Source organism: Oncorhynchus kisutch, linkage group LG4, assembly GCF_002021735.2.
Source record: "Oncorhynchus kisutch isolate 150728-3 linkage group LG4, Okis_V2, whole genome shotgun sequence".
Classification (NCBI taxonomy): domain Eukaryota; kingdom Metazoa; phylum Chordata; class Actinopteri; order Salmoniformes; family Salmonidae; genus Oncorhynchus; species Oncorhynchus kisutch.
In genome coordinates, this window is record NC_034177.2 from 21869886 (window position 1) to 21880716 (window position 10831).

The window sequence follows — 10831 nt, forward strand, 5'->3', positions numbered from 1 at the left end:
CTGACCACTCCACTACAATAAGACCACACCTGCACACAGCCCGATCCTCTCGCCCACCTCACAAAAAAACGGATTCGCTCATTGAATACAATTTTCACCGCCTTTCGCCACACCCTCAGACTCAGCACAGAAATCATGATAAAGCCTTTCAACAGGCCTTGTTCAGATCACTGGCATAGAGTTGACAACGCAAGGGCACCTTGAGACACACACTTACACAGACACATGGTAACACACAGGCATACTCTGATACACACAAATGCTTGTAAACACACAAAATATCTGACCCACACATGCATACTCCCTCGCTCATACTCTCTCGCACACACACACACACACATGCAACATCTCCAGCGATATTTCTCTGCCCATTACGACATCCAGCCACACCTCTCCAGTTGTCCCTGAACATGTTTAAGATTAGTGCACATGTGGCATGGTCCGGATTGGTGGTATTTATATCTGTGTGCAGCTAGGAGGAGGGAGCCCAGAACACATGTAGTCATCTTCCCACCCCATCCCCTGTCTACTCTGGTCCTGACAGCACATGTTCCCAGCACACAAGGCCCTCCCCTCCCACTGCATGGAACTCATTTAGATTTGGGGCGGCTTGACTTTAATAATGGTTTCAAGATGAAGAGAGGATTATGAGCTGCTCTAGCTGTGCAATGCGTTTCTCATTAACTTTACCGCCATTTCAGACATCTTAAATGTCATGTGGTTTAACCTCTGATGTGCTTTAGGCCAGGGCAGTTGCTTAGAGCGCCTTGTCTCTTACTGGAACTCATGACTCTATGTATTGATTGTAACCTTCATATGCTCTGCGTCTGCCTATTGATTGTGTATTGATTTAACCATATGCTCTGTGTCTGCCTATTGATCGTGTATTGATTTAACCATATGCTCTGTGTCTGCCTATTGATCGTGTATTGATTTAACCATATGCTCTGTGTCTCGGTGTTATGTATCAGCCACAGACCTGAAGTTTTCTCAGACCCTGTTTGGTCGTCCCGTCCCCTTCGCCACAGCAGGAGACTGCTACAGTGCTGCCAAGTGTCCTCAGGTAGGAAACGGAGACCATTTTTGAGTCTGTAATTTATTGACTTTAATCTGTATGCCTGTATGTTTTGATGGGGGCCTTGAGTCAACTTTTCCTGAATGGGTTTTATTGACCTGACATGTCCAGTCTGTTAACTGGAGTAAAATCGTACGTGTTCCCAGTTTCCACCAGTGGAGTAACCACATAATCACACTTAACCATCCAGTGTAGCTCAGTGTGTCTGTCCACTGAACCGTGATGCTCCTTTCATTGTCAGCCCATGGAATGGAAATGAGATACAGACTAATTGAATGTATTTGAATCCTGATCAGGTCCACTTTAAAACAATTTCAGTTTGTTCAAGAGAAGTTGGTTTGAGGTCTATTGTAATCACTGTGGTGTTCTTCCACAGGGCCAGTTTAGCATTAACCTCATAGGGACTGGTCTGAAGGTGGCTGAGGCAACCAAGTGGACCTCACAGGGCAACTATGTATCTGTCAAAGTCCACAGATCAGAGGTAAGGAGGACTCTAGGATTCTGGTGTTCTGAATAACTACTCTAAACCCTCCTGTAATCTGAACTGTCACCTGTTATGATTCTAGTCTAGGAATTTCTAGTAGCATTAATAAAATCCTATTTCTTTATGGAAAGTTATTTGTCCTGTCCCACTCCATTTCATTCTTATTTCTCCCTCTGTCTATAGGATGGGGCAAGAATCTATGGTCGCTGTGGTGGGTTCTGTGGGAAGTGCATTCCCCAGCCTCACAACGGCCTGCTGGTTTATGTCCAGTGATGGTCAGGGACCAAACCCCAACCCAACCATCTCCCAAGGGTCTCGCAGTGGTCTCTCAACGTTCTCCCAACATCAGACCAGGAAGTGAAACCAGAGCGTCTGGGTATCCAATGCACTTAATTTGTGAAGGTTGCCATCCCTTTCCTCCCTTCATCACTAGGGTTTAATGACAGGAACCTAGTTACCAAGATTTACTGCCCAAAACCACTCCCTTTTCCCGGGAAAAATAACTGCGAGAAACCGGTAAATTATAATAAATTATTTATATCAATGGAACTGTTAATTATATGCGATGTCTAAATCTGGTTTCTCTACGGTCTTCTCTCTGCTCTCTGCATGATCAATCATCAATGCTCATGGTAGGGACAAACAGCCCATCTCAGTATGGAGTGCAGTTCACAATGCGTGTAGACCTATCATCTCATCATAACTTTTTTTCTTGTGATAGGTAGGCCTACATTTTCTGCAGCATAGCCTATTCTACAGTAATATAAGGACCGAATACGCATCTAATTTACATATCACCATTGTGCTTTCGAGGGTCATCGTATTTTATAATTGTAAAGATTTGTTTTTATTATTGCAGTTGCAGAGTTTTAAAACAGCCTATCACTCGAATATCGTTGATTTAAATCCAAGCATGTGCAAACAGTCTCTCTCTCCTTCAATTCCATTCAATTTGCAAAATGAATAATAATCTTCAAGATATATATATATAGCTATAAAGGGTCCTTCAGCAGAACCAATGACTCTGAAGATGAGCTCCGTCTGTTATGTCTGACCTCACTAGTGTTTGTAATTGTAATGGTAACCAAATACCTCTGTGCATTGGAATATCAAAAGCAGACTGTCAGACAATCTCACATATTCCAGCATTGTAGAGTCTCGCATAAAGGGACACAATCATATTTTGGGGCGGGAAGTAGCAACACGGATGCACAGTACAGAGCTAAGGGAAGAATCCTCTCATGGTTTCTAGTAAGAGCTTACTCATCTCATAAGGGTAAAATGTTCTTATGGAACTCTGAAAGGAAACATGAATTAGTCATTATAGAACTGGTACAACTATTTAAGTTTTTATACAGTCAGCAAGACAACTTTTTGTTGGGTAAATGGAACATCTCAATAAATATTTAAATTGTATTAACTTATAGTGTTATGGAACAAGGGTAATTATGAATTCCTGCAAAAATGTTCTGATAAATTATGTTTTTGTTGTGATTAGATTAGATTAGTAATAACCCCAAATTATATAAATTATATAGCTTACAAATGTTACAAAGATCAAGGAAGGAGAATTCTCCAGATCAGAAGATACGTCCAGACAGGGGCGCAACTTTCACTGGGGATGGGGGGACATGTCCCTCCCACATTCTGAAATTGCATTTTGTCCAGTTTTATCATTGGAATGTGATACAAAACGAGGCAACCGTGTGCTTTAGGACCATGCAGACGCCTCCGAGTGGTTGGGTAGGCTGTTTGGAGTATTTATCCGACAGAAATAAACAAATTAAATGATGTCCCCACCACTTCTAAAACGAAAGTTGCGCCAGACATGGGTTTTTCGGGAAAGAATCATTCGCCAATCAGTAAGCTAGGCTTTGTGTACAACTGTTGTTGTGTATTCTTCTACTAATGGTCACCCAGACTTGCCTTATCTCAAACGTCAAAGGTCGTAGGTGAGGAGTCCTGCATCACAGATTAATCCTCACTGTTCTGTTGTGTAATACTACTGAAAACTCTTCAGAGCCCAATGACTTACTGACTACTGTCTGACTGACATGTAATTAGAATGATTTATCTAGCAGGTCATAGAGAGACAACCAAATAGACACTAAATCATTGGCGTTGTGACCTGGAAAACTGTTTTTTTATATATATATTTAATTCATTAATATGGTGGCAACTGTTGTCTACATCATGTAAGAGGTGTTAAGTAAAGGTCAAGCTCTCATCTCCAGTCAGTAGCTAGTTTGTCTCAGTACATTTGTGATTGTTTTCCAGATCATGTCTCTTCTAGGTCCTATAGGTGCATGTGACCCTACCTCTCACAAGAATCGATTCTCATGAGAAGAATTTCATTATATTGCAAAATATTTACGTTTGACCATATTTATTCTGTAATGATATGTAATGATACATTAGAATACTAATAGCCGAGAAGCCATTGTTTGGTTTACTGTTTGATGCTGAAAAGGTATTACAGATTGTAGTGTGTGTAAGTAACCACCAACTTGAAAGAGGATCTTTGAATGGTGCTTTTATAACTACTGAAATGACCTCTAATCTTGAGAAGGAACATAATAGTGGCATTGGAACTGACATTAGCTGTAGCACAACCTCGACACCCTTTGAATGAATACGTTCGGCCTTCATGCCTGTAAATGTAAATGTACTACTTATTACAGCATAATGCCCAAAATGCTTTGCATAAAATATCATGGTCCTCTTATTAATGTAGCTGACGACCAAGCTGGAGGGTTGCCAGATATATGCTGAACTACATAAGGAAACCTGCCTGAAGGAACCCTATCATCATTTAGGTGAAATGATGTCACTGTGACCACTATAACTGGGTTTTGGCAACCCTGCCATGCTGGCACTCCGATGTTAAGCTTTAACCAAAGTTTCATAGATGCAGAATATAACTTTTGTCAGATAATGCAGCTAGAAAACCTTTGTCTATCATTCTTGTTTGATAGGCAATTGTACTATGATGAGGTCTGTATCAGAAATGTTAAGAATACTTGATGCACTATGTGCCATACATTTTGTAGAAGGGTAATCCTGTTTATTTCTTTTTTTAAATAACAGTTAAGATTTGTAACTTATGATATGTGTGTATTTTTTTATATTCATACTTGAAGTGTAAACTGTGTCTCGACGACATGGGCATTGGTACTGAATTGAACAAGGTGCTTGTTTGCTATGTATTATCCAAAGATGTTTTTAAGAATCATATGTACCTACAGTATGAAAATGAATGATTCTGGTGCTATGGTCATTCATTTTAATTGTATCAACATCGTAGGTTTTGCTACTATACTAACACTGTATAATAAGCAGTAATTAAATATTGTAATGCTTTTCAATTGATTGGTGTGTGTTTGAATGCTTCCATATTACAGTAAATGTTGTGTGTAGAAATCGCTCTTTATTTTGCTATAGTGTGAATGGTTGGAAAGGGTAAAGGAATGCTGGTGCGTGCTTCAACAGAGGAGGCCTTTGGTTAGACGTGAATGGCAGAGAGTCAGAGCTGTTTAGGTGGCTGTGCTAGCTGGCTTGTGGGTCCATGTGGATTCACTTATTGGTGCAGATTGCATTTCCACAACATGACTTGTTCAATTTCACTTGGACGCATAAACACAGCAAATACTTTGGCTGTAGTTTCTCACTACACCAGGCAGGCACACAGTGTGGACTCTGCATCTGGGTCTGTCAACCTACCAATGAGTCACCAAAATGCTCTGTCAAATCAGAAAGTGAGGTCCGTTTTCCAATTATTTTTGAAAACCTGACTAAAAAAGCGAAATTCCCAAAAATGATGTCACTGAAAAGGACTTGATAATGGTACTTTAGCGAGGCGAGCTGTTTATGGGTGAGGAACTTTTGCAAGGCTCATTGCACCAGGGATAGCTTTGTACATGAAATGAAACCAGATACCGTAATCCCAGAATAACTACTTTGATTCTGTCTCAGCAGAGTGGAGAGGGAATTGAAAAAAACGAACTTGGTTCCACAAAAAGTTAATCTCATGATTTGGAAGAGTGCGGGTTGTATCACAACAAAAACTCCCCAAAAGCAGTTTACCAGGGAAGCCAAGCTGTGCTGAAGTCCACTTGGAGTCTTCTGGCTAGAGAGAGAGAGATGGCAGATGAGATGTGCTGGGCTCCTCTGCTCTTTGCTCAGAGAAACCAGACATCCCTAAAAAACAGACCAGCACTGGTGAATGATCCCCATAAAAGCAACTAATGATTGACGTCAGCCATGAAAAACATAATAGTTAAAGGAGTGGCCTGGCTTGTTGTTCACTCTGCATTCCATTACCCCATCACTTTTAATGCGCAGCAATCGGTTTTACTGTGGGTCTGTTCTTCAAACCCATGATCAATGCTTGGATGGGTTTTTATAGTGTAAACAAATACATTGCAAATGTTTCCACTAAGTATTTGTACTGTAAACAATGGAAAGATATTCCCCTGCATTCATAATTTAGTACAGTGGTTAAATAACAAAATGCAGTACTGTTGGGCTACATGCAGTGACAGTCAAAGTTGTTGTTACAGTTATAGGTCACACATCCGTATCTGGTCCGTTGTGGAGTTAAATCTCTGGTTGTATGATGTGAAAATGGTTCCCATATGGCTCTGCATAGCGGTCAATAATGTCCCGCAGTGCTGTAGGTAGAGCTCTATACTGTACAACCGACAGTGGGCATTGAACCTGAGATTCGTGCCATTTACTACAGTATGTCGTTGTGTGGGGTTCGTACGCCTCCTGTGAGTATTTCTTGCTATCTACATGGATGATAGCTGTAGCCCAAGATAGCCTACAGGTAAGCTAATAGGTTAATATAACGCTAAAGCAAAACCACAGCATTATCATAAAATGAGGCCTGTATAAGAACTTCTAATCTGATCCAATCACATTGGCCCCTGGTTCATGAAAGCTTTGGCTAAACACTGCCCTCTGTTGGTGGTACAGTGTCACTGGCGTCTTTCTTTTTCTGTGCAGTAATTTCTTTTGACACAACAGCATGTAGTTGTTAACAAGTCCATACAACAAAGGGTAAAGGGTTAGATATAGGTGTAGGTCAAAAACAGACATGGCAGCTCCACTTCTAGCTCCTAAGCAACTTTGCAGTATTTAGTTTTTTGTATGTTATTTCTTATATTATTAGCCCACAGTGTTTTTTGTGTTATTACATACAGCCGGAAATAACTTTTGGATATCAGAGTGGCGGTAACTCACCAGCATTACGACCAGAAATACAACTTTCCCGAATTGGATCCCTTGTTCGTACCCCACAGGGCATTTTACTTGTCCCAGAGGCTGCTTCAAGATGCCGCCGGCGGAAAAGAGGTATTTGGAGTGGACTTCTAGTTTGACTCAGGAGGCATGCACACCATCTACCGCTTCCGAGTATTTTACTCACTAATGTTCAGTCCCTGGACAATAATGTAGACGAGCTCAGGGTGAGGATCTCCTTCCAGAGAGACATCAGGGCCTGTCACGCCTCTATTTCACGGAATCATGGCTCTCCAGATATACTGTCCCCTTCCATACAGCCATCTGGGTTCTCAGTACATCGCGCAGACAGGAATAAAGAACTCTCTGGGAAGAAGAAAGGCGGTGGTGTATGTTTCATGATTAAATTCTCATGGTGTGATTGTGATAACGTACAGGAACTCAAGTTATTTTGTTCACCCAACCTAGAATAGCTCACAATCAAATGCAGACCGTATTACCTCCAAAGAGATTTCTCTTCGGTTATAGTCACAGCAGTGTATATTACCCTTCAAGCCGATACCACAATGGCCCTCAAGGAACTACACTGGACTTTGTGCAAACTGGAAACCACATATCCTCAGGCTGCATTTATTGTAGCTGGGATTTTTAACCAAGCAAATTTGAAGAAAACGCTACCAAAGTTCTATCAACAACTGTAGTACCCGCACATCAAAAACTCTCAACCATTGTTACTCCACCTTACAGGATGGCTAAAAGGCCCTCCCCCGCCCTCCCTTCGGCAAATCAGATCACGTCTCCATTCTGCTACTCCCTTCCTATAGGCAGAAACTCAAACAGGAAGTACCCGTGCTAAGGTCTATTCAGCGCTATTCTGACGACTCGGAATCCATGCTTCAAGATTGTTTTGATCACGCAGACTGGGATATATTCCGGGTTGCCTCTGAGAATAATATTGACATATACACAGACTGTTGATTGTCTTCGGCCAAGATAAACCATCTGTGATTTGGCCAATGTTCTTGTCCCCTTTTCCCCTTTTTTGGCCAATGTTCTTGTCCCCTGTGTGAGACAACTTTTGCAGGTACTCTGGACTCTCCTAGGAAGGCTGCTCAAAAACAAAAAAAGCTCATGTCAAGACGTCAATTGACATAATGAAAGTCAACACAATTAGAGTATCCTGGAGCCTATTGGTGTAGATCTTTAGATCTATTTTAAAGATTATCCAAATAATTTCTTATTGTAGCAGAGCGTTAACAGGGACATTTGCATACAATGAATCAAATGGAAAGAATAGTTCAAAAGCATACTAAATTTGTACTCATATTTCAAACAAATAACATGAACCAGAGCTGATGGAATTGCTCTCCATTCTGAGGCTTAGAATAAAGTGTGTTAGTGAATAAGATACATAAATTGATGCATAAGTACAAACAATGCCTTCAATAAGTATTCATACCCTTTGACCTATTCCACATTTTGTTATATTACAGCCTTATTCTAAAATGTATTTTTTTAAACCCATCAATCTACACACAATACACCATAATGAGAAAGCGAAGACAGCTTTTCAGATTTTTTTTTGCTCATTTTAGAAAATAAAAAACAGACATACCTTATTTACATACATATCCAGACTATGAGACTCGAAATTGAGCTCAGCTGCATCCTGTTTCCATTGATCATCCTTGAGATGTTTCTACAACTTGATTGGAGTCCACCTGTGGTAAATTCAATTGATTGGACATGATTTGGAAGGCACACACCTGTCTATATAAGGTCTACAGTTTACAATGCATGTCAGAGCAAAAACCAAGCCATGAGGTCGAAGGAATTGTCAGTAGAGCTCTGAGACAGGATTGTTTCAGAGGCACAGATCTGGGGAAGGGTACTAAAACATTTCTGCAGCATTGAGGGACCTCAGGAACACAGTGGCCTGCATCATTCTTAAATGGAAGAAGTTTGGTACCACAAAGACTCTTCCTAGAGCTGGCCGCCTGGCCAAACTGAGCAATCGGGAGAGAAGGGCCTTGGTCAGGGAGGTGACCAAGAATCCGATGGTTACTCTGTCAGAGCTCCAATAATGTTCCAACCGGAGAATTCCTTTGTCTGTAGAAAAGCAATGGAACGCGAGCTACCTCTTACGTGATAGGGCGTCACGAGCTTGTGGCACTCTGCCAGACCACTGACTCAAAGAGCCCTTATGAGCCCCTCCTTTACAGTAGAAGCCTCAAACAAGTTTCTAAAGACTGTTGACATCTAGTGGAAGCCTTAGGAAGTGCAACATGACCAATATCCCACTGTATCTTCAATAGGGATTAAGTTGAAAGACGACCAACCTCCGATTTCCCACTTCCTGGTTGGATTTTTTCTCAGGTTTTTGCCTGCAATATACGTTCTGTTATACTCACAGACATCATTCAAACAGTTTTAGAAACTTCAGAGTGTTTTCTATCCACATATACTAATAATATGCATATATTAGAAACTGGTACTGAGTAGCAGGCAGTTTACTCTGGGAACCTCTGGGCACATTATTCATCCAAGCTACTCAATACTGCCCCCAGCCATAAGAAGTTAACCTATACTACTTGCTCCCTACCTGATAAATAGGACTTTACCCAGCCTAGAGGGATACTGCTTAACCCCAGTGCCTCCAGTTTGGAGATTAGGAGACCGTGGTTAACTGTATCAAAGTCCTTCTATAGGTCAAGCAGTACTATTCCACAGAGATTTCCTTCATCAATCTCTTTCCTGATGGAGTCAGTCAAGTAAAGTAAGCATGAGTTTTTTTGAAACCAGACTGAAAATCATACATTAGATTTTGTTGACATATCTATAAATTTGCTCATGTACAACTCTCTCCAGAATCTTTGATGTTATACTGAGGATAAATACAGGCCAATAATTCTCAGGGTCAGACTTCATCACCTTCTTATACAGAGGTGTAACTTTAGTGTGTTTCATGTCCCTGGGAAAGATGCCTTGTTCAAGAGAGATATTAACGATATGAGTAAAACAAGGGGCAATTTGAATCTATAAGACATCTTACAGGAATATTATCCAGGCCTGAGGCTTTGAAACATTTAAGCTCTGCTAGCATACTGGCTATTTTAGCTGTTGCTACCTTTGCAAAAGAAAAAGAGTTTAGATGAACCCCTAACTCGGCATAATACTTCTTGAAATGGTCGTTTCCATACAAACCAGAACTACTGGGCAGCGTGCTAACCAGCTTGCTGGCAACAGAAAAAAAGAGTTGAATTCATTGGCAGTCTCTGCTTTTTCATATACCATCTCCTCTCTAACGTGCAGTCCAATACCGTTTAGTTTGTTTTTGGTTGTACTACTACAGCCTAGTTCCTTAAATGATTTCCAAGGCTTTTTAGGATCATTTTTGATCTCAATGATTTTATCAGCAAAATAACACCATCCTGCCCTGTGCTTAATTTCTGTGACGTTTACAGTTGAAGTTCACATACATCGTAGCCAAATACATTTCATCTCAGTTTTTCACAATTCCTGCCATTTCATCCGAGTAAAAATTCCTTGTCTTAGGTCAGTTAGGATCACCACTTTATTTTAAGAATGTGAAATGTCAGAATAATAGTAGAGAGAATTATTTATTTCAGCTTTTATTTCTTTCATCACATTCCCATTGGGTCAGAAGTTTACATACACTCAATTAGTATTTGATAGCATTGCCTTTAAACTGTTTAACTTGGGTCAAACATTTAGGCTAGCCTTCCACAAGCTTCCCACAATAGGTTGAGTGAATTTTGGCCCATTCCTCCTGACAGAGCTGGTGTAACCTTGTCAGGTTTGTAGGCCCCCATGCTCACACACGCTTTTTCAGTTCTGCCCAAAATGTTTCTATAGGATTGAGGTCAGGGCTTTGTGATGGCCACTCCAATACCTTGACTTCGTTGTCCTTAAGCCATTTTGCCACAAAGTTGAATGTATGCTTGGGGTCACTGTCCATTTGGAAGACCCATTTGCAACCAAGCTTTAACTTCCTGACTGATGTCTTAAGA

At 40.8% G+C, this 10831-nt stretch overlaps 1 protein-coding gene across 1 annotated transcript in view; it reads left to right on the forward strand.

Annotated features, from left to right (window-relative positions):
• Positions 1-4928, forward strand: part of LOC109889236 (A disintegrin and metalloproteinase with thrombospondin motifs 20) — a 199781-nt gene extending 194853 nt beyond the window's left edge. The window contains exons 36-38 of the mRNA XM_020480514.2: positions 972-1063; positions 1452-1556; positions 1743-4928. Coding sequence (XP_020336103.1) covers positions 972-1063; positions 1452-1556; positions 1743-1832 — 287 coding nt within the window. The 3' untranslated portion in view covers positions 1833-4928. The remainder of the gene's footprint in view (positions 1-971; positions 1064-1451; positions 1557-1742) is intronic.
• Positions 4929-10831: the final 5903 nt, after the last annotated feature.